At 34.9% G+C, this 25,580-nt stretch overlaps 1 protein-coding gene across 1 annotated transcript in view; it reads right to left on the minus strand.

The window, feature by feature from the left end:
• VWDE (von Willebrand factor D and EGF domains) overlaps positions 1-25,580 on the minus strand; it is a 69,550-nt gene that overhangs the window by 17,707 nt on the left and 26,263 nt on the right. Inside the window, exons 8-20 of the mRNA XM_070615781.1 lie at positions 22,217-22,434; positions 21,900-21,973; positions 19,971-20,241; positions 17,755-17,963; positions 16,637-17,604; positions 13,982-14,118; positions 12,072-12,227; positions 11,851-11,955; positions 9,956-10,070; positions 7,758-8,008; positions 6,629-6,848; positions 5,108-5,245; positions 2,357-2,497 (exon numbers count right to left, since the gene is read on the minus strand). Of these exons, the coding sequence (XP_070471882.1) occupies positions 2,357-2,497; positions 5,108-5,245; positions 6,629-6,848; positions 7,758-8,008; positions 9,956-10,070; positions 11,851-11,955; positions 12,072-12,227; positions 13,982-14,118; positions 16,637-17,604; positions 17,755-17,963; positions 19,971-20,241; positions 21,900-21,973; positions 22,217-22,434 (3,003 nt within the window). The remainder of the gene's footprint in view (positions 1-2,356; positions 2,498-5,107; positions 5,246-6,628; positions 6,849-7,757; positions 8,009-9,955; positions 10,071-11,850; positions 11,956-12,071; positions 12,228-13,981; positions 14,119-16,636; positions 17,605-17,754; positions 17,964-19,970; positions 20,242-21,899; positions 21,974-22,216; positions 22,435-25,580) is intronic.

Below are 25,580 nucleotides of genomic sequence, written 5' to 3' on the forward strand. Positions count from 1 at the left end.
AAGGAAAATCTAAATGATTATTTGAAAAAAACAATTAAATAGATAACATTTGGCAAGTCCTATCCAGAAAAAAAAGAGTGGGAAGATACAACTAAAAAACCTTGGAGATAAGAGAAGAGAAAAAACTGCATATATGGAGAGAATTTTAAATTATACAAGAATACTACAGATAATTTTAAAATAAGTTGAAATCTCCATGAGATAAATGATTTTTTTGCAAAATATAAATGCTCAAATTGACTAAGAAAGAGGTAGATTAAGTGATAGAACAAATGCCATGAAAGTAATAGAAAAATAATCTAAAATCAACCCCTAAATGATGCCAGGACAGATGATCTAATGGAAAAAATTTACCAAATAATCAAGGAAAGAATATTTTACAAAACTGTTGCAAAGCACAGAAAGATATAGAAAGTTTTATAAATATTCAGGTAGTATTATCTTATAGATAATATTATTTGTGAAAATACATAAAAATTTTAAACAAAATACTGAGACAGCACATAAAACCTTGACCAGCTTAAACTATTTTGCTTCCTTATAGCAGGCTGTTGGTTAATTAAACTTTGCTCAATAACAGACAGCACTGTGCATGAACCAGGCAGGGACCCATAGCCTCAGGACAATCCTGGAACCAAGAACCTTCAGAAATGTTGCCACCTGAGCCCTTTATGAAGCAAGAAGTCCTTCAATAAGGAAAGTCTGGCTTCCAGAAGTTTGATTACCATATATCAACTGATTTGAGACTAGCAAATAAGCTTCTGCCCCTAACCCCTTAAATTTCACCCTGAACTCTGGACTGGGGAGACAGATTTGAGAGCCTTGCCTTCTGTCTCCTTGCTGGTCAACCTCACAATAAAGCTTTTTCTTATCTCAAAAGCTGGTGCTATAGTATTGTCTTCTATGCACATTGGGCAGCAAGCCCTAGCTTCGTAACGATACTACCAAATCAAATGCAGCAGTGTAGTTACAGATTACCACATCAGGACAAAACAGACCTGTATCTCTACTAACACAATTACAGTACATAATTACACTAAGATATTAATGAAGAAAATAATATAAAGTAATGTTAAAAAGTAATTTGATACTTCAATCTTTTGTTAAAAACACTCTGAAAAACTCTAAGGAAACATTAACAGAAATTACAGCAAGTAAAAAAATGACACTGAAAAAGCATTTGGTAAAATGTAAAACCCATTCCTGATTTAAAACTAAAGAGGAAATTCTGAGCAAAAAATAAAGGAAAACTCCTTAACTGGATGAAGTGTTTCTAGCAGAAATCTACAATGATGTCATACTCAATGGTGAAACATAGGAAGAATTTCCATTAAAACCATTAAGAATCAAAGTTATTCCATGCGTACGCACTTTCACTGGAGGTCCCAGCCACTACAATGAGAGTCTAAGTGTGAGAGCTGGGACTCTGCAGTTAGATTGCGCAAATTCAAATCTCCCTTCTACAATTTACAAACTCTGTAAATCTGAACAGATCACTTAATCTATCCATGCCTCTGTTTACACATCTGTAAAATGGAAATAATAACCTTTCCTGTATATGGCTATTATGAGGATCGAATGAGATAATACATAAAAAATACTTACCTAGTGCTGGCATGTCATAAATATAGACTAAATCTTAGTTACTATTATAATAACAAAGTAAATAAGAGTAAAGGACAAACTCACAGTTTGCAAAAAATATTATTGTCTACCTATAAAACCAAGAAAGAGAATCAACTACAAAAAAGTAATGTAAATAAGAGTGTCTAGTAAGGCAAGTGGATGCATGAATAACATAAAATCATGATAGTTCTCTTATATTGCAACAATCAACAATATCTTGCCAGATGAACAACTGCAATGATATTTTGTAAAATGAACAGCTAATATTACAGAATGACAGATGACAAAGAAAGCTAATGTGAACTGTGCAAGATCTTTATGAAGACAATCATGGAATGTTACTGAATAAAATGAGAATTATAAAGAGAGCACTATGAAGAGGGAGAGGCCTTATGAACTAATGAGTTTCTGATTACTTCTAGGGTTTGAGCAGATGTTGGATGACCAGGGATTCAAAGAATGTAAGTTTGAAATGGTCACTTTCAACCATAAACTTCCCTGAAATCACTTTAAATAACATCACTTGCTCCTTATGCAACATGAATCATTTTTATGGAATATAAGCCAGAGGATTTAATAGATTAGTAAGAAAAAGAATAATTTGTAAGCTGCATATACAACCTTAGGTGATCTTTCTAACAATAAAAATACCTGAGGAATAACTATGCTGGTCTTCTGGAAGACAAATGGGAGGTATTGTCCTCAGATTTTAACTAAGACTGTTACTTACTAGAGGCATTTCCATTTGTTGGCTTAACATGCCTCTCCTTCTGTGTGGCGTTTTCACCATCCTCTTCCTTAGTTACACTTTTCTCAGACCTTGTGTGAACCACAGTATGTGTAGTAAATTCATTTAAAAACTGCGTTTCAACTGTAAATGTATACATGAAAAACAGATAGTTAAACCATTATAAAACCAAAGCACTGCGAATAAGAGCATGCAATACAAATGCCACCTGGATTGAACTGTGCAAATTAGAGAACTAGCTTAAATGTTATCTCTTCAGGAAATCTTTTCGTTATGGACTGAGCTGTTTTCCCCAAAATTCATGTGTTGAAACTCTAACTCTAAATGTGACTGTCTTTGGAGATGGGGCTATTAAGGAGGTAATTAAGGTTAAATGAGGTCATTTAATTGGGCCCCCATCCAGTAGGACTGGCGGCCTCATAAGAAGAGGAGAAGAACAAGGAGTGTGCATGTGAGGATACTGTGACAGCGGCCATCTGCAAGCCAAAGAGAGAAGCCAGAAACCAACCTTGCTGGCACCTTGATCTTGAACTTCTAGCCTCCAAAACCGTGAGAAAAAAAAAATTTCTATTGTCTAAGTCACTCAGTCTGTGGTATTCTGTTAGGGCAGTGCGAGCTGACTGACAGATGTTTCTAAGGTCCTATTCACCCACGCAATCAATTTCGTCCACCTGTGTTCTCCCACAGAACTTTGTCCTTCTTTGTGCCTTTCTGTGTCTCTTCCACTAGTAAGCAACCTCAAGAATAAGAACTGTGCTGTGTCTACTTTTACAGTCATTGGCTCTGGTACCTACTATAAAACTAACTCAACAATACCAACAACAACAAAAAATTATTTTGTGTTAACAAGCATCTTCTTAAAATACACAAGTGCTTTTGACAGAGTTAAGAAATTTATTGGTCATTCATGTGTAATGGGATTTGATTCAACTTGCTTTCCTCTTAAATTCCACTCCACAAAGGTTTTATTGAGAGAATGGGCTTCTGTTTGGAAAAGACAGCTGTTAGATCACTTTAGTGCATAGAGTGGAAGGTGTGATACTGTTGAGTGTTTGGGACTGGATGTTTAGAGGGAAATGTGGGTAGCTGAACCAGTAGGGAACTCCCCTTACCATCCTGTACTGTGCTCCTCAAGTCTATTAGTTTCAGTGCTAGAGACGCCCAGCCCAATTTGAAGCACAAGGTGATATTACATAATTTATATATATTTGTCTTCAAAATCGGGTCTCATTCGCTTAATGATACCGAAGCACCATATATAAGACACTGTCTTGTCTTCTATAATTTACTTTTATTTTTTAAGTTTTTAAAATGTTGTTATTCACTAATTTTTTGTCCCGTTTTCCCTAGTTCTAAGTGTTATCCTTGGGCAATTTCATCCATGACTGATGACCCTAAGAATTGTATCTTTAACTTAATCCCCTCTCCTGAGCTCTACTTGGAGAGTCCATAGTCACCTCAGCCTCTATGTATCCAAACTGAATTTATTATCTCTCCCCTCCAAAACCAATGTTTCTTCCTTATATGTCCCTTGTGTCTTAGTCAGCTCAGGCTGCCATAATGAAATGGCATAGATGGGTGGCTTAAACAACAGAAATTTATTTTTTTAACATTCCAGAGGGTGAGAAGTCCAAGATCAGGGTGCAGGCCCACTCAGTTCCTGGTGAGAGCTCTCTTCTTGGCTCGCAGAAAGCCACCTTCTTGTGTCCTGACATAGCAGAGAGACAGTAAACTCTCCAGTGTCTCCTTTTATAAGGACACTAATCCTATGGGATCAGGGTTCCTCCCTTGAGACCTCATTTAACCTTAATTGCTACCTTATTCCAAATACAGCCACACTGGGGGTTTCGGATTCAACATACGAATTTTAGGGGGACACAATTCAGTCCACAGCAATATAAATGCCTATTCTACACACTCATTCACCTAAACCAATCACTTGAAATTTAATAACTCTTTCCCTCACCTTGCTAATCCCAATCACTGACAACTTGCTTCTTTAGTGTCTCTTTCATCCAATGTCTCCTCATCTTAGGTCAGCAGATCTTCATGTCTTTCCCATCTGTTTGTAATACTATCTTAACTCTTTTTCTCACCTTCAAACTTACACAGTTCCTTACCTGCAAGTGCTCCATCCTCCATGCTGCTCTCAAAAAGACCCTCTCAAATCCAAACCTTATTATGTTTCTCCTGGTTTCTCAGTGATCTGGCCACTAGCTACCTCTCTAGCTTCAACTCTTGTAGCTGCCCCCCTTACCCTCTATATTTCAAACACACCGAATTATTCAGAGTGCCCAAGTAGTGCTGTGCTGTTACATGCCTCTGTACCTTTGCTCATGCTGTTTACTCTGCCTAAAAGCCTCTCTCTCTCTTGATCAGATGCATCAGATTTAGCTGTAGTGACACCTTTTTAAAAACTTTTCATTATCCCTCCTGGTAGACATGATTCCCTGTGGAGTATTCCTACTCTTCTCTCTAGGCACTTCTATCAAAAAACGCAGAACACCATATTGAACTATGTGATTATATGTCATATGCCCTGCTATTATACTCAATCTGTTAGGTCAAAGGACATATCTTATATATTTCTGCATCCTTTGCATCTAGCTTAGTGCATGACACTTAATGCATATATACTGAATGAATGCATTAGTAAAAGAGAATGGAACTGAGTAATTTGAATTAATTAAATGCAGCAAGAAACATTTCATGGTAGAAAATAGGGACTTTTACCATGGCATATTTTTCCATCACCATAAAATCCTTTTGGACATGAACCACAATGATAGGAACCAAAGGTATTGAGGCATTCCGCTCCTGGAAAGCAAGGCCTGGAGTCACATTCATCAACATCTTCCTGGCAATTTTTGCCTAAACATAATGTAGATTGAGAGTTCAAATTATTTAATTTGAAAAACATTGTATGTCCAATCAGGTGCTCATTATTTGATTTCTTTTACTCTTTACATATGTCCTGCTAACTCCAAAAAAGCTGTTGTACATTAACAGGAGAGAATTGCATTGTTTTAAAAATTTACTATATAATTAAATATAAAGTCATTAATTAGATTCTATTTAACACTAAACAAGACACTTCAAGTACATAAGATTTTCCCTATAAATAAGAAGACTTAAGAAGGCCATTAATATTTTAAGGCAAAAAATTACAATATTACAGAATACAGTAGTAATCTGTACTTTGTTAAAAAACTCAGTGATTTTTAAAAAAGTTATTCGAATGGTTGCCTGCTTAGCTTAAGGACAACTTAATTCAATCCAGTTATTGCATGGGCTGTGAAAATGAAATTTTATAGTGTTCAAGGAAAGTCAGCCTTTCGTCAATAAAATTTTTTGAGATGAAGTGTTGCTCTTTGAAATGTTTAACAATTTATTTGAATGAATATATTCACAGTCAGCAATAATAGTAACCTCTATTACAGTAAAATCCATGAAGCAATCAACATTTGAATTCTTCCAAATGTAGTTGGTAGCACATAGTCCCAAATGATAAATTTTTTATTTTAAAATGCTGAAGAAATCTAGAAGACACCTAAATATTCTCCTTAGTTTTATTATAATGTAATCTAATAAAATCTATTATAGTTGTATCTATAATAGATGCTTTCAAGGATATCAGTTCAATAACCACATATTTACTTAACATTCGTATCTACTTAAATTAAATACTGGTATGAGTTTTTAAAAAGCCTTGAGAGATTAAAGGTTGTCAGTAATGGACTTATTTGGGGTTTCTGGAATCAGACAGTGTAGGACAATTAATGAATATGCTAATATTTCATTTGATTTCAACTCTAACTTTATATCATGATATTTTTAAGTTAATGTATTATCAATAAAACCTCTCTTAAATGGTAATTTTTTTATTTCCTGCGGCAAATTTCTTTATTATTTCATATTATATTTCAATAGCAATACATTTAAATATATCTGTACCTAGCAAATATGGATAAAAATGTTTAGGAACCTACAAAATACAATATAGACATAGAATATTGTCATTAAAATTATAAAAATGGGCAAAATTATAAGAGTATATGTAAGCAATTTACAATAAAAAAGGGATATGGATAGCAAATGTATTTGTGATGACTTTACTAGAATTTTTAAATCTGTACTAAAATTTTCAGGGCCATTCATTTCTTTGAGTAATCTGTAGATTCCTTGGAAAGCCAAGGAGCTTTCCTTTCTAATTTATTAACATACCAATTTCATGAATGAGAAACCAAAACTTACCTTTAAACTCAGGTGGACAATCACAGGAATAACTGTGAAAACCACGAATACATCTGCCAAGGCCACAGGGGTTCGATTGGCACTCAGTGACCTCCACTTCGCAAAGACCACCCTGGAAGCCAGGCAAGCAGACACACAGGTACGCTCCACTTCCCGGAGGAAATTTAATATCAGACACACATGACCCACCATTCAAGCAGTCACAAGACCTCACAGTCACCTGCAAAAGAAACAAACAGTAAATGGAATACTTTGCCAAAAAATTACCTTCAGTTTATGCCCCAGAGATCCGGGTAGGCGTGTATGTTTATGTGCAAGTAGGAACAGATCACACGTTTTGCAAAAAATGTATGTATATTTAATGTAAAATAACGTTTCAAAAGATAGTTTAATAAAGCAGTTATGCTGACTCTCAAGAGCATAGCCGAAATATAAATGCTATAAGATGATCAATTTCCATAATTTCTATAATACAAGCAGAATAACTGGAAAAAAGCTCCTTAAAGTGGAAAGCACTTAGTCACCCGACTTATCGCAAAGTGTAGAAAGTCAACAGTCACTTGAATTTTCTGGTTAACATGACACAGTACACAATTTCCCTTCACAACATTATTCTGTGTGAAAATGTGTCCCAAGTTTCAAGTGAATATAGGGCAAATAAAACAGTATTAAGAGCACATGACTGACAGACTCAAAAGAATAGTCAATAAAAAAAGGAAATATAGTCCACAATTAGTTATTTTAAATCTTATATTTATAATCTGAATTTCTAATTTGACACCTCAGATTCCTTCACTTGAAGGAAATGGATATGATTACCAGTCTTAGGTTTATCACAGATCTTTCACAAAGGTAGACATGAATGCACTCTTTATTTTTATCATAGTTGAGTGCAGAAGAAAATGCTCTAGGAATTAGTAATTTAGATCCATGCTCTAGACTTGGGACTCTCTTTAAGGTTTTAAATTCATCCAAAAAAATTTCAAAAGTTTGGGAGTTTAATTTTCCACTAAATGTTTAATAATTTAGTTCTTCTTACAAATTAAGAGCATAAGTTGTATTTTAAATTTAAAATAGTTATTAATATTGTTAATTAATTGAGCGGCATTTATGTAATTATAAATATTACCTCAATCACGGCTCTAGATTCAGCATTGCAGTCATCGTTAAGGCGTAGAGTGAATCGCTGGGGAGTTTGTGACTCTGATTTCCACATAAGAAGTCCTGCAGAGGAAACATTTGCTCCTTCAGGACCAGAGTCCAAGGCAAAATGGATGTCAGATCCTTCTGGATCGAAGGCCACGAACTGGTACACAAGGTTCTCCCCATAAAATGTCTGTAATTTGTCTTGCGGTATTTGAATCACTGGGGGTTGGTTGTCTGTAAGAGAGAAAACATCTACTTTTGTATCTGTGTAGAAAAGGAAAAGGAAAAGTGTGATACAGAGAGCCCTCACTGAGAAAACGTTCTGATAAAATTTCAACTCTGCAAAAATTTCTATTACCTGCCTTCACTTTTTTTAAACATTCTGAATAAATTCAATTCCTTTCTGAGAAAACGTAAAAGTAACTGAAGATAAGGTGCAAGACTTCAAGCTTTGCTGTGAAAGTGTAAAATCACTTCGAATACAGCATAAAATACAACATTTGCTTGGTCCAGATTGCATGCAACTCCTCTCCTGTCTGAAGTTACTCCTCAGTGCTTGCTCTTTAACTCTTTCTTCCTTACCCTCTATCCTTTTCGGCGTCACTTTCTCCCTCTACACCTCCTTTGCTCGATTTCTCCCTTAGTACCCATGACAGAATTGTTCATTTGATTCCCCTGAATTTTTCTTGCTGTACCTGCCACCCCAGTTATAATAATCGGGAGCCATTTAGTCACACCAATCCTCTGCTCCTCAGAGGTCCTTCTGGCGGCCAAGCTCATCCATTGGAATGGTGGTTAGTTCAGAAGACAGAAAGAGTTCCCTTTATACTCATGAAATGATTTAAAACACCTTTCCATAACGTCATATTAGAAAATACCCCTCTTCCTTGCCAACTGGGTTAACAGCTAGAAAGAATAGTCTTTTTCATTGCACTGGGCACAAACACTCTGACTGCATCGACAAAGCACTGATGCCAAGAGACTGCAGTTCTGGCTCCCCTTCTGCCCCTGCATATCCTTATAATTTACCAATTTTAATTTCCTCACCCCTCAATATGAGGGGCTTGGAACAGATGATATTTCAAGACCCCTCATATCTTTGAACATTGTCTATCTATGACGAATCAGTCATAGCAAAGCCATTAAAAACATAGACACCAATTCAGAGATTATATTGTGTTTCCCTTGTCTCTTGCACTAAATTCTCCCCCAGATTTCCATTGTCTTCTTACAATATCCCATGAGTCTTGTACCCAAGCAATGAGTCATCTGACTCATGGTTTAACACAGTAATGAAATTTGCACATATAATAACATATATAGTGATATTACAAAGCACTGTATAAATATAAGGTTTTCTCACTCTGTAGATAAAATTACATGGGGCCAGGGAGTAATGATATCTTGTTGTATCTTAAGATGCCTGGTCTTTTGCCTGAGGAAAGAGAATGTGCAGGACACCTAGGTGGAATCATACATAGCTGTATTTAAGGAAGCAAAGAAATTATATGGTATATGACTATAATTTGGGGTATTTTTTGGGTGGAACAAACTATCTAGAAACTATCTGTACCTAATATTATACTCATAGAGTCACAAAATGGTAGGGCTGGAAAGCATTTTATAGATTATCAAGTCCAGAACATCTTATTTAACAGGTGATGAATACAGGCATAAATGCATGTTAGAAAAATCATCTCCTTTTAACTTAAATGTTAAATGCCTTGTCACAAAACTGAAAATAGCTAATACTAAAAACAGGATTTAGACTTTTGGTCTCAAAGTCATGTTCACTTTCCACTGAACCCACCGACCTAGACTGATGGATGTTTTTGCATTTACGTAATATTTGAGAGGCCATTTTGCTGGTAGCTCCGTGACTTGCACAAATTGTGTGTGGCTGAATTAACCATTTCCATTTCTTCCATTAATAATTCACTTTTGCTTTCCTAACCAAATATTAAAATAAAAATCCCATACTCTAGCATAGTATAATCATAGAGATTATATAAAATAAAAACATTTCATCTTATATTTCCTTCAAGCAAAGTAAATTATGCAGTTAGAAAAGATGCTAAATTAAATACAGGGTTCATGTTAAACATATGGTAACTTGTGGTTTTAAAATCAATTAAAAATATCTTATAGAGGAAATATTTGAATTAATAAATAATAACTTACTTTCTAAAATCGACCAAGTAAATTTTGAAATTTTAGGTCTACAAATCAAACAAGTTCTGGCAGGATTTTTATCACCTTCAATGTAGCAGAGTCCATCGATAATGCAAACATTTTCCTAATGGAAATTTTTAAAAGAGGAAAATACCAATCAGGATACAGCTATAGATAGTATTTGGCGGGGGGGGGGGGGGAACTACATAGAAGGATAGCGCATACATGTTGATGATTCCAATGAAAACATATTATGTCTGTTTTGATTAGTAAATATTTTTTATATCTCCTAATCATAAAAGCATGTTAGAAAACAAGTCATTTCCTTTATATGTAAATGACAATGGAACTGATCAATATAGAGGAAAATGCACATAACTGTACCTCTGTGCAATTATAACCTATACCTTATAAGTAACACAGAATAGAACTTCTCTTTTCGTCTTTTTTACTGCTAAACTCATGCTGGAAGTGCTTTATTTATAAAGAAATGAAACAGACTTTTTCCCTCTGCACATCTTATAGGCTCACATTAGTTTATGGTTATCCTCTCTCCCTTAGGAGCCCACTATGTCCTATCAACATAGCAAAACTAGACCAGATCCATGACATAATTATCCACACTTGATAATGTATGTCATTACACAAAATAGTGGAAAGAATGCACAGAAATAATATTAAATGTAGCAATCATTTTTAACCTGGAAAGAAGATCAAATTTTGTTCAAGACATAAAATCTTTGCTCATTTTACAAAATCTCCTTTGACATCACTTGGGCTATTGTACAAAAATAAGAACAAAATAGCCCCAAGAGGATAAAATAACCATGAATAACAACATTTTTAAAGTACTTATTGTAGAACATGTGGAAACGAACATTTGAGGGAAAATAAAAGTCAAACAACTCAAAAACAGAAACTTTTTTTTTTAAAGATTGGCACGTGAGGTAACATCTGTTGCCAATCTTCTTTTTTTAAAATTTTTTTCTTCTTCTCCCCAAAGCCCCCCAGTACATAGTTGTATATTCTAGTTGTGAGTGCCTCTGGTTGTGCTATGTGGGACACCACCTCAGCATGGCCTGATCAGCAGGGCCATGTCCGCGCCCAGGATCCAAACCGGGGAAACAAGGACCGTCAAAGTCGAGAGCACGAACTTAACCACTCGGCCATGGCGCAAACCCCAGAGACTACTTATTGAAATGATTTGATTGCTAATCTTGAGGAAAAAAGGATTTAAAAGCTTAAAATAAGATTTATCATTTTCATATACATAAATATTATTTGATATGCTCCTGCATTTTGAAGAGTGTGATATTAGATCCATGGTACCTGTTAAATCAGCAACAGACATGTGAGAGAGCTGTGGATAAATCCCGTAGACTGGATATAGATTAAGAGGGTGTTGCCGTGAGGATTCAGTTCAAACTGTGTTGTTCTGTTATCCCTCAAGTGGTGCAAGTATGCATGGTTCAGTGAATTTAGTTGCCACAGAAAACTCCCTGTAAAAGTGTTAGCCTTACACATTTCACAAACTCTACCCAAATGCATGTTACTTGCTGCAAAGATCAGGTAATCATGAAGAGATGTCTTATTGGAAAATCATTATTACTACTTAAACCACAAAGTATGTAGAGGAAAAATTCAATCTGAATCTCCTTTTCTGATTTTTTTAGGAATAAACACCATGCCACTTCAAAATGTTAAAGGTAGAAATCTCTCCTTTGCCATTTCAACAAGAGTTACAGGCAGAGTAACAATTTCAATTAACCTGTATAAACTGGAGGAAGGCTTTTCTTTATTAGCATTTCTAATATGAAGGCAAAAGAACTACATTAATATACCAACTCCATGAGAAATGAAAATACCTATGGTGTAAGTGTGAAACTAAGTGAAAAGATACCTACCTTTATAGTGCATGAGTCCTTTTCATAGAGACCACAAACTTGACAAGCCCCATCATAGATGATCATTATTTTGGGATTACTGAACCTATAACCATCATTAGATACCTGTAAGATGTAGTTCTATAATAAGATAATTTAAGTGTAGCTTCATAAATTCATTATGAAATTTTAATATATATATTTACTTTGTTTATATGAACGAGGATATCTTTTCTTTTTACCTTTAATTGCCACTTCACAATTGGTTTCTCACCCATCAGGTCCATAGTACCAGACTGCTGAACATCAGCGGGCAGCTGACAATCAACAGTTCTGCTATTTTGAAAAACAGTATGTGCGTAGACAGCTTCTCCAAGGACCCATTTACTGCTATTATACTGAAGGCAGAATGAGAAAGCAATCAACCTCTGTTAATTTATAAAAATATCTTGCTAGTGAATTACACATAATCAAAATATGAGTTTGAAAATAAATGCCTGTTATAATGGAATATATAATGAAGAAACAAAAGTGATATCGATAGCGAGTTTTATTCAGAATACTGAAAAATGTGTACACCTTCAGTGTAAACCACTTCTAATGACTCCCGCATTTCTTGCAGGTTCAAATCAAAAAAGTTATCAATTTTGGCCATAGACAATGGATTGCTACATAATGACTTTTGTAGCAAGAGGAGGCACATTTGACTATGGAGTTGACACATAATGGACTGATTTTCTGCCCAGAAACTTCCTTATTTCTCCTGAAAACCTCTCACCTTCTACTTGAAACTGCCCTTTCTTCCCTCCAACAACGTGGTTCCCATAGGTTTTCTCATCTTATATGACCCACCTCCCTGACTTCACGTGTACGGTCAGGAGTTAAGCTGAACCAATGCTTAGACTACTCGGATATTTTAACTTTCTGTGGAGGAGATGCTGGGCCTGTCTGCCTCTCGTGGCTTGAGCTGTAAGATACAAAGCTATAGAGCTGTCGGTGGCCATGTTCTTCACTATGTAGAGAAAGATTTCACCCTTTCTAGTGAAAGCGAAAAATGAAGCCACAAACACACAAAAGCAAAACTGAGACAGACAGATATACCCGCACAATACAGATACACACAGACTGAGTCTTCATGGGGGTTCAAATCCCAAGTTCAAGTTTTTTCCTGAGAATTCAGGCACATTCGTATCCTTGAGTCTGTGAAAAACGTACAATCCTCACAATAAATATCTTTTTTGCTCGAGCTAGTTCAAATGAATTTATGTAACTCAAAATTAAAGTAAATAACAAAAATCAATGAGAGTGTGGAGGAAATTCAAAACGGAATAAAAATATCAAAAAATAAGCCCAGCTGTATTACAAATGGGATATATGAACACTCTGAAGAGGGTAGGAAAGAAAACAGCTACTCTAAGTTTGGTTTTGGCTAGTGAACACATTCGCTTCTTTCTATAGTTCTGTATAGCGTGCTGGAGAATTCCAGAGTGTACTTTTTATTTATCAGATGTTTGGAGGAAAGAGGTTGTATGAGAATAAATATCACAGCAAAAAATATATCTGAAAGTGAGTACAAAATGTACTTTCCAAGAGAATATAAACCCATAAAATTCTCTCTTGGCCAATCACTTAATTGTAGCATGAAGTCATATGATTTATTCTGCCAAGAACAATATAATATGTACTCTCTTGAGTAATATTGAAGTGAATAAAATTATACATATATTACATTTTCAATTTTGTATCTTATTATTTCATTGGGATTAAAATATTTCATAGCTCATTTAGAAAGGCTCTACTCATAAAATCTCGAAATAAGCATATATCAAGTATAAGTACTTGATAAAAACACGTACAAAAGCTATTTCCTCTTGTACATTCTCAATCTTGGAATCACATTTGGCTTCATCAATTTAGAGAAAAAGTAAGAAGAATGTTAAAATATGATTTATTGTTTTACGTGTTCAGCTTACCCATGTAAATATTTTCTAAATATTAAGTTTCAGTAACTTAATCATTCTCCTGTTCAGCTCTCTGTGGATATGACATCTTTGGAAATACGTTGCTAATTGCAAAACCAAGTTATTCCAAGATAAAATTAATCTGAATAACCTATAAACTTAATTGTTTTTCAAGTCTATAATGAACATACCTGCAGTTTAGTAACTTCACACTTAAACGAAGGTGATTCTTTGAAGCCTTGACCGAAAACTCTCACCATCATACAGTTGTATTTTCGAACATTACAGAATCCAGCATTCTCAAGTTCTATAATTTCAGGAGCTTTGTCTTTGGAAAAAGTGATAACAAAATAGGACATATATTCTTCAGTTACAGAAAAAAACTAATTATTTTCAAGGCCCAAATTAAAAATATGTGAAGTAGTATTTCAAAGACTGCCCCAAATATTATTTAGTAAATTAATTAAACCATTAAATGTTAAGAGAAATCCGGTATTTAAAAATGTATCCACCATCAAACCAACAAAAATTGTATTTGAAGTACTACTGTACCTAAATATACAAGTTTAATTAATTAATTAATGTTATAATAATATTTGATATCAATTAAGGTCATGTATTAAGAAATTACTATTATAATGGCCTGTGTTTTCATTTTGCCATTTTGGTTTGTGCCATGTAGATGGGTTAAAGAAAAAATATTTTTGTAATAAAATAGTGCAGTTAACAATATAATGTATTAAAATTTTTTAAATCCTTAGTTTAAGCTTTAGAAAGGAGTTAGCAAAATTTAAGTATGCTGCCATTGTAGTATTGTTGACGTTTTAATGTATTATTGCTGTCCTGTAAGCTACCATAATCTTAAGTGTACTTCTCAGTCACAGAAAGAAAAATTTCATCTAGCAGTCAGAGTTAACTGACCCTCATATGGTAACATTGCTGTTCTTAGTAAGATCATACATTACCCGTCTACAGCCATATCACCCTGAACGTGCCTGATCTCGTCAGATCATATACTACCTATATAAGCAAGATCTGGTTGTCAAAATAGATAAATACAATATGTAAAAGTAATTGAGTCCTTTGTCTAAGTATTGGCAAAATCTAAGTGAATATAACTTTACTGACAATAGGATACAAAATCATAAGTTATGTGTACTCAGAACCTAAAAATATTTACTAAAATTTTAAAAAACATGTATTAGTTTCCCTTTCATATATTCAACAAATATTTACTAAGCAACTTCTATTTATTTGATGTTGTTAAAAGTGTATCGAGCCACCCCTGATGACCTAGTGGTTAAAGTTTGGCACACTCTGCTTTGGCGGCCTGGGTTCAGTGCCCAGGCATGGAACCACACCATTTGTCTATCAGTAGCCATGCTGTGGTGGCAGCTCACATAGAAGAACTAGAAGGACGTACGACTAGAATATACAACTATGTACTGGGGCTTTGGGGAGGGAAAAAAAAAAGGAGGAAGATTGGCAACAGATGTTAGCTCAGGATGAATCTTTCCTAGCAAAAAAAAAACCAAAACAAAACATGTATCGCATACGTGTTTTCAAGACTATGGAGAAAAAGTATATTAACTACATTAAGGGAGACAAAGACTATGAGATAGTGTGATAAAAAGTACTTTATTTTAAACGACCATGGAAGGATTCTTTGATAATATGATATTTGAACAGAGAGAAGGAATTCAGTCATGAAGACGTGGTAGAAGAATGCTCCAGTGAGAGACAGCTGTAAGTGCAAAGGTCCTGAGGTAGGAGCAGGCTTGGCCTCTTAGAGGAACAGCAAAGCAATCACTTGAGAACACTGGAGGGAGCTATGGAGGGAATGGTAGATAAATTTGGTGAGAGAGGAGACTCAGATTTTGCAGGGTCTTCTAGGCCATGGTAGGGACTGTGGCTTTTACTCGGAAGGAGATGGAGAGTCATTAGAGGTATTTAAGTAGAGGACTAATATGATCTGATTTACATGTAAAAGGGATCGCTGTAGCTGCTGCATGGAGAATAAACTTTGAGAGAATCTATAATAATCCAGGTGAGAGAGAATGGTGGCCTTGATCAAGGCTGTAGCAGGCAAAGAGATGAAATTCTTTGAAGCTAGAGTTGAAGCTGCTGCTAATAGATTAAACGACACATGAGAGAAAAAGAAAAGTCAAAATGACTATGGGTTTTTAACATGAACAGTTAGAGGAATAAAGTTTGCATTTACTGAAATGGAAAAGTCTGCAGATGGAAGGAGGCAGGATGGTGGCGGTAGGAGGAAAATCAGGAGTTACTGGTTTAGTGGTTAATAGAATCAAAATGGCTTTTTAAAATTTCTTTCTTTAATGTATTGAGACAAAATAGTTTGTACCATATAGATGGGTTAGAAAAAAATTAGCAAATTTATATAATTAGCAAAATATTATAAACACAGTGCTTATAAAATACTAAATTTAAGTCCTAGAAAAGCAATTATTCTCTACTAGTAGACGGACCAGCTGTGTGCAAAGGCCCTGAGGTCAAGAGAACTCAGCATTTTCAAGGAACAGCACAGAGACCAAAGTGGGTGGAGTGCAATGAGTGACGGCGACAGTAGTAGGGGATGAGTTTCCAGAGATAGTGTGTGTCTGATGACATTGTGCCATATAGGCCATTATAAGCACTTCAGCTTTTACTCTGAATAGGATATGACACTTCTGGAAATTATTGAGGTATTAATTAATATAATTTGAGGGTTTTTTTCCTACATAATCTGAATAAACCCTGTTAAGATAGTGAAGGTAAAAAAGAACAAAGATGTTTTCATGATCAAATAACATACACAATACCAAAGTTGGAGAGTATTTACTTACCGTGCGAATCACTGCAATCGTAGGAACTAAAGCCCGGGGAACATGCGCACCCCCATTCCATACACTGCCCGTTGCCACTGCATAAATTGGGGCATTTTAATACCAAGAGAATGTCTTCCATCGACCTGCCGTATTCTTCTGTGTTCAATCTCCCCTCTTCCAAAATCCTCTTTTCACATTCATTTTCTAACAGGGCTACACCTGCTTCTGCCCAGCTAAGATCGTCTTTTAGCAGAACATCCTTAACACACATATCTATAACACTGTCTAGTCTCTTGCCAAGAAAGGCAAGGCAGCGCCTTCCTACACTGGAGTTGGCTAGCTTCTGCTGACACAGTTCCAAGGTGCTGTACTCGGTGAGGCCAGAGGGGGTGGGCCACGTGGGGACAAACTCTTGGTGGACATCCTCAGCATGGTCCTCAGGGAAGAAATAAGCAAACTCTTCTAGGTCACTTTGGCTGAGACTTTGGAAAGCAAAAAATGGAGGAAACTCATACAAGCTTTGCCGTTTCCATCTGCGCTGTCGATCCCACCTCATTTCTTGGTTGTGACCCCCCTGGTCCCATGTGCGTCTCCCATTGTCCACAGTTTTTGGTGCACCTCGTTTTTCACTCCCAAGATGTTTTTGTAAATTTACGTCCAGTTTTGTTAGGTTCACATGATTTTTGTCTTGAGGAAAGAAATTCAAATTATTTTCTTCTCGAAGTGTATGCTTGTTTATCTCTCCGGGAAGAGCTTCTGAATTAATATATTCAGAGGTGACATCTAGTTCTGGTATCAAGGAAGAGAATTTGATGTGTGGGAGGTCTTTGCAATGTGAAATAACTTCTGATTGAGAGCCACTATCCAGATGATTAGAAGATGGATACAATGAAGGTGTGTCCAATGAGCAGCGACAATAGGATAGTTTTCCAGGCGAGGGCAGAGAAATTGGCATGGTGTCAAACATGCTTTTTCCTGGTAAAATCCTTCCAGATGGAAACCAAAAAAAGAATAGTAATTTGGACAAGAACATTTTTCTCCCAGGAATGTGTTGCAAAAAAAGAAGAGTATTGAGTTACACAAATTTAAATTTAATATTAATATAATCACAAATGAAAAATAATTTACTTTCTTACCTCCATTCATTAATAAAAGCAACACAATTATTAAAAGTTTGATCAATTTTGATCCCATTTTTATCATGGAAATCATTTTCTGGGTTCTCATCAAAAGTGCCACAAAGTCCCAAAGTATTTCCATAATCTAAGCTAGGGGCTCTGATTGTTAAACTCATGCCCCATTCACCAAGATCAGCACGGATGAACGCTCCAGAAGAAAACCAGATCTAAAATACAGAAATAAAAGTTATCATTTAAATGATATTTAATACGGATTAAGAAAAAAACTATAATTTAAGAAATAAAAACCAAACTCATTTATTCCTTCAATATAAAAAGAGAATAAAATACCAATTTTCTTTAGACTACAACTTTCATTTTAATGCTATATGTCAAAATAATGGGTTTTTGCATTTTGCTGACTTGAAATTTGATCTTCATATTGATTCTCTTATTGAGATATATTGTCCAAACTCCTTTCTTTAAATAATTTAAACCAAAGTGCAATATTTTATACAACTAAAACAGCTATAAATGTTGAGGATAATGTGTACCAAGTAATGTCTCTGATAATAATTTAACATAGAACTAGACTGCTGAGTAATTAATTTACACAGATAAATACAATTCCCGAGGAGTACATATTCCTTGGCTCATCAGCATTCTCTTGCTGCTGGTAGGCAAACAGAATCAGAAGGCAAATTATAACCAGAACATTGCTTGGGGAGCTGGGAATGAGAGCAAGGGGAGTTTGTTGAATTATCTTAATAGTCTGTGTTGTCTAATTATGATCCTCCCCACAGGAGTATCACCTCTCCCAGACGAGGGTCTTGGACGCATGGGTTGAGAAACACTCTTCCAAAACTCACTGAAGATACACCACCTATATTTCTTCCTCTGCCTCCCCTTCCCTTTTAATTTTTCAAATTTAAAAATTGCACTTCTTTTTAAAAATGTAAGTGTTCATTACAGAAAGTTATTTTAAAAGCAAACAAATCTTACATTACTACTCAATCTGAGGTAGCTAATGTTAAGATCTTGGTGCAAATTCTTCGAAAACCTCTCCTATGTTACAATAATATCCTTGCCTGTCAATAAATACACTTCTACTCCAAAATTTTCATGATTACAAAGCGTTCTATTATATGATATCGCTCTATTTAGGGTTTTGGTTAAACTCTTTTAGTCATCACTGATTTACTGTAACTCTTCCCTCTTATAAGGAGAGATGCAATGAACATCATTGGGATTACACACATCCTTAATTATTTAATATGATAAATTTTCAAAAGAAAATTACTATTTCTTGACAAAATAACATGCATGGATTCAATTTATAAATATATAAATAATATATGTGTCTTCTGGAAAGATTGTAACTATTTTTACTCTTGCCAATATTGTATGAGAGACGTTTGATCTGCATTTCTTTGATTACTAATGAGGCTGAGGTTTTCAGATTTTTGTTGTTATTTGTACTTTTTAATATATTTGTCAGTTTCATTTCTTTTGTGAATTGCCTGTTTATAATATTGGCTCCTTTTAATTGCAGTGCCCATTATACATTAGTGAGGTACAGGAGTGTTTTCTCTATTGACTGTAAGTTTTATATGTAGCAAATATTTTCCCAATTTTTAATTTGCATTTTGGTTTTGGATGATGGAATTCAAACATATGACGTTACGTTAAAAATTCTTGTTCACCTCAACGTTATAAAAACATTCGCCTACATTTTCTACTACTTTCTCTTAAATTTAAATTTTATTCACCTGGAATTTACCTTTTTGGAAGATGACAAGAAGATGACCTTAACATACAAGTATCTACCAGCCTATTCCTGAGGTAGAACTATTTGTATTCATTTCAACTGGCTGGCTATTCCTGAATATTTCTCCTTAATTATATATTTCATCTCTGTCTAATATACCATTTATTAGACACTGTCAAAAATAATTTTTATGATTAACTTACCAAGTTATCATACTGAAATCTTAAAATAAAGGAGCTTAGATTTGACAAAGTTTTAACTATGTTGTGTCTATTTGTGTGTGGTAAGTGAAAAGAATTTTATTCCTTCTAAAATCTGTGTTAATTTAAAAGCTATTTTCTTTAAAAAAATTAATGGTGAAAAATGATAGCATCTAATTTAATAGAGGTGAAAAGAAGTTCAGATTTTAATCCCAAATCTGCAGAAAGTAAGGAAAAATGTTTCTAATAGTTATGAAAATACATACTGTGACTTTTCTTCCTAAGTAAGATTCACTTATCTTGATATTGCTGGTTACATCTTGGCTCTTTACAAATAAATACGGCTGTGATTCATGTAGCTGACCACTGCACATATCCAAAGTAACTACATCACCTTCTTCTTTGGCAACAAACCCGCAGTTACATGACACAGGATACTGAAGGCTTCCACAGTCCCATTGACGTACATGGACTTCAAAGTCACGTGACACACTCTTATAAAGCACAAATGTTCCGGTCTTGAAATTGTCATATGCTCTATGGTTAACAAAAGTCAATTGCGTTAAGAATTGGTATAAAATATCACAATAGTTATAAACCAAAAATGTGTATTTAAGTTTATTTATACACATTCAATATATTTTGATGCAAGAATGAAAATCTTTATTTCTGCTAGCTCTATCTATCTCTAGCATTTATTTGTAGAGCATTGACTGAAACAATGTGGTGATAAACAGCTGAATCTCTCTTACTACTCTTCTCTTTCATTTCACTGCTTCAGTCAACCCCTACTTCCAGACTTCTCTTTCTGCCACTGCTTTCGTTTTCTTCATAGCATCTGTCTTCCTCAGATACTCTCTATATTTATTAACTGTGTATACCTCTCTTCACCTATGCAAAGGTAAGCTCCATGAGAGCAGGGCACATTTGTCTGTTTTGTTCACTGCCATACTTTTGGCACTCAGAACATGGTTTGTCCCTGAGTTGTTGCACAAGTGATCTTGTTGAATTATAATGAATTAAAGTAATCACCACTATGATTTCTTGAGGTTTTTCCACTAAAGCTTCCTAGCTTTTAGTTATAACCATAAAGGATTCTTCCATATGGGATCAGTTCCTACAACTTTTCAATGGTTGTTCAAACCTCTGGAGTATAATTTGTTACTGGAAGCATTCTATATCTGTTTATTTGTATTAAATAATTTTAGTGACAATGATCGTATTACAATTTTTAAGAAAGAATGGAGAAGATTTTGACTCAACAATGATGTGTTCTTATCATTTTCTTTAGGGACATCTTAAAATCATGAATTCCCCAGAACAGCATAACTAAGTTTAAATCCTTATATGCAGATATTAATAGCAAGACAGCTTATATTACTTTTTAGTTGTTTTGCCCATTGTATTTTAATTTCCAGAGGCAGATATCCAGGTATTCATAATGGCTACAATAGTTTTTTTTTTTCCCTGAATATCCTTGCCATGAATTAGAACTGGTTAGATTTTAAAATAATTTTAACATGTTAGTGTAATCATTTTGCCTCAACTTAAAGATTGTTTCAGAATCACATGGAAATGCAGTACAGTAAATATCTCTAGAGCAGATAATTTAAACATTATTAAAAACAAATAAATGGTAAGCTAAAATAATTGTCTGTATTTGTAAGAATCTTTATTTTTACAAATTCAGCCTCACAACTAATCCTTATATTTACTAAGGACTAGATTTTTTTTTTTTTAAATATACTTAGATTTTTTTTTTAATTTTTTTTTAAAGATTTTATTTTTTCCTTTTTCTCCCCAAAGCCCCCTGGTACATAGTTGTATATTCTTCGTTGTGGGTCCTTCTAGTTGTGGCATGTGGGACGCTGCCTCAGCGTGGTTTGATGAGCCGTGCCATGTCCGCACCCAGGATTCGAACCAACGAAACACTGGGCCACCTGCAGCGGAGCGCGCGAACTTAACCACTCGGCCACGGGGCCAGCCCCACTAAGGACTAGATTTTAAGGCAAAAACATTACACACAAATAAGTTAATATTTTGAAACAAGCCACTGATGTCCATACATCCCTTCCTTTCTAAATTTCAGTGACTAGGACTAAGAAATAATATAATAGGATGATGCTTAAAATAAATCAACAACAAAATCCAAAAGAAACAAAAACTGCTAAAAGAAAAAACTTTCAGGAAATTACCTGCCATCAAATGTAATTATATGTGGGTCAGTAAATGAATAGCAGTAAGCAGTTGGGACATCCTTTACTCTGATCTTAAAAGCAAAGATATTTTCAGTAAATATTACTATTGTTATTTAGTGACATACAATAAATTTCTTAGCAATCTCAACGAATTTTCAATTATTGTTTTTATCATAGTTATTGAATACTGGATCATTTAAAAACTGAAATAACATAAAATAATTTTGAAATGAAAAGTTTACAAAGTGTAGTGATAAAATACACATATCTATTTTAAAGCTTCAAGTGGAAACATATTTTTGTAATTTGACGACCTGGATGCTCTCTGGAATGTAGCTGTTCCACAGGAAATCCTCATTCACTATAGGTTCCACTACGATGTTTGTAACTCTATCTCCATCTTGAGTACAATCCGTCACAGCAGTGTAGTGCACAAAAGCATGGCTACAGGCTCCATTAGCACAGGATGGCGTCCGGTGAAGGTCCACGTGACAGGAAGACAGCGCCAAATTTAAGCCTAGCTGTTCTGTACCTGTTTTGTGAAAAAACACATTGAGAATTTTTCTAAGGGAATATACCAACCAAAGATGTAATAACTCGATTAACATGAAATATTGAATTGAGAGATTATTCTTAAATTAATTTCTCTTACTTAAAAAACATGACTGTAATTTTTGTCTAAATAAAACCAAGGCTGGGGGCTGGCCCAGTGGTGCAGTGGTTAAGTGCGCACATTCTGCTTCGGCGGCCCGGGGCTGGCCAGTTAGGATCCCGGGTGCAGACATGGCACCACTTGGCAAGTCATACTGTGGTAGGCATCCCACATATAAAGTACAGGAAGATGAGCATGGATGTTAGCTCAGGGCCAGCCTTCCTCAGCAAAAAGAGGAGGATTTGCAGCATTTAGCTCAGGGCTAATCTTCCTCAAATTAAAAAAAAAACAACCAAGGCTATTGAAGCCAAGACATGGAAAGCCATGACTTGGAAGCAACACAAGTGCCCATCAATCAATGAATGAATAAAGAAGATGTGGTATATATATACAATGCAATATTACCCAGCCATAATAAAAGACATAATAGTGCCATTTGCAACAACATGGATGGACTTGAGGGTATTATGCTAAGTGAAATAAGCCAGACAGAGAAAGACAAACACTATATGATTTCACTCATACGTGGAAGATAAACAAACACATGGATAAGGAGAACAGATTTGTGGTTACCAGAGGGGAGGGCATAGTGCAGAGGGTGAAAGGTGTAAAGGGGCACATATGTATGGTGATGGGTGGAAAGTAGACTATTGGTGGTGAACACGATGCGGTCTATATAGAAACTGATATATAATAATGAACACCTGAAATTACACAGTGTTGTAAGTCAATATGACCTCAATAAAACAGTTAAATAAAAAACAACCCAAAGCTATACTTGATCTTTACAAAGAATTAATCAACTTCAATATATACATATATATGTACATATATATTATTATTTCCAATAAAGTTATAAATCCATATGCACCTGGATAAAATTCAAAAGCAATATATAAAATTTATCTTTGTTTCTGCAAAAAATTCAATAATTTTAGCACCAAGAAACCTAATTTGAGTTTTTTTCTCCCTAAGAATTGGGCCTTGGGTCCAGATATGCCTGTGATATTTCTTAGGGCTTGTACTCATGTTCTATCCATTGTTGAGTGACAGAAATGATTATTGATACAGGGTTCATCAAACAGGTTTAATTATTGATACAGGGCTCATCATCTTAAAAAATAGAAAAATCAAAACAAATTAAGTAATTCCACACCAGTAGTAAACTCTCTACTTCTTTTCACCTCTCAAATCTCCCAATATATTCAGAACCTCGACATGCTCCCTTGCCTACGGGACAAAGGACAAGAAAAAATAATTTGAAAAGAAAACGGTAACAGAAAAGAACGAAGGAACTCTAGGAATTTGTGTAACTGAAAAAAAAGAATAGATTCCTCCCAAAACTGGCCACAGAGAAAGTTAACTCTCTATCCAATTAATGATTCCAAAGTCCTTCTGAGATTAAGGAGGAAGAAAGAAGTCATCAAAAACTTTCTATCTTTTCTTCCACACATCATTTTCAGGTATAAAATTATATTGGTCAGACATAGGTATACTGCACTAGATTCAAAATTCCTGAAAAAATATTTCTGTTCATGCATTTTTTCTAGAAATGGATATTTTCTCATACACATAAAAAAATAACAGAAACATCCAAACTCATAACCAGCTTCCTAAGGTGAACATGGAATATATCTGGCTTAGATATAGCCCCTGACATCACTTCCTCTGGTCTGTGGTATGAGGGCCAAGTGTTGTTCTCTTTAAGCCTGTAGAAAAAGCAGCATGGTCTTTGTAGAAATATATTAGGAGACACTGACTTGTTCTCTATGAAATTAGAGATATACTTTAAAAAGATGAGATGAGAATATCCAGGACATTTTCTCCAGAAAAAATGGAAATCATTTTTAATTGACAAAGAATAAGAACAAGCAAACTTCTAAAATGTGGGAATGTATTTAGGCTGTTTTTTATTATTATAGCAAGGATTGCCTGTTGATAGGATGTAGAAAGTAATAAACAGAAACCTCATTAAATTGGAGCCAGGGACATCTCATACCCTACAGCCATAGCAGAGCCCAACAGGAAGAAGAAAGACTTCCTCTTTTTGATCAGCAAGAAACTCAGCCAATGAGACTGTCACAAGGAGCCAATGAAAAGCCACTACACCTTGAACTCTTAGTTTACAATAGCCCTCCCAACTTCCTCCTCCCCTCTATAAAAGAGTTTCTCTTCCCTTTGCTGCTGGGAACTTGCACCAGGCTCACGACACTTGCAGACCCCGAATTGTAATTCTTTGCTGATCCTAAACAAACCCATTTTGGCTGAGGAAATAACTGGCTGTCTATTTGTTTAAGGTCAACAGAACTGAGAGTATACAAACATAGTTTGCAGTATACTTGTAACTGAACAAAATCTTTGCCTAACACAATTTTGGAAAATATCAATCAGGTCATCCTTTTCCTATTCTCCCCCATAAATTGCAGTAAAATTTGCCTAATACGCTTTTGAGAGATGGCTTGAAGTAGAATTGTGTCAGACATTCTGAGAGAGTGGGTTTAATTTCATATCTCTGGGTTATATTTCAAAATGTAGTGTTGCACATGAAATCTAAGTAGCTGGGTATTATCTAAGCCTGTTTACTGTCAACTATCTTGAGGTAGTCTCTCTTGATTCCTCTTTCTATCTCCACACCCATCTCTATTCCTGGTTGCATGATTCCCATGAGACTTTTTCTGCTAGCATTTTTATCCTTTTGTTTCTCTGATTTAGCTAGATATAATATAGACATAAAGACTTAGATACATTGCATTTGGTGTATTTATGAAATAAAATTTTATGTCCTATAGTGAAAAGGTATGCGAGCAGAATTGTAATCTCCCTTAAAGGCTATATTTTAATCTATGAACAGTAGTCCCCCCTTACCCATGGGGGATACACTCCAAGACCCCTAGTGGAATCCTGAAACCACAAATAGAAACTGAACCCCATATATACCATGTTTTTTCTATACGTACATACCTATGATAAAGTTTAATTTATAAATTAGGCATAGTAAGAGATTAAACAATAACTGATAATAAAAT

This window comes from Equus przewalskii, chromosome 4 (genome assembly GCF_037783145.1).
Source record: "Equus przewalskii isolate Varuska chromosome 4, EquPr2, whole genome shotgun sequence".
In the NCBI taxonomy this organism is placed as follows: Eukaryota; Metazoa; Chordata; class Mammalia; order Perissodactyla; family Equidae; genus Equus; species Equus przewalskii.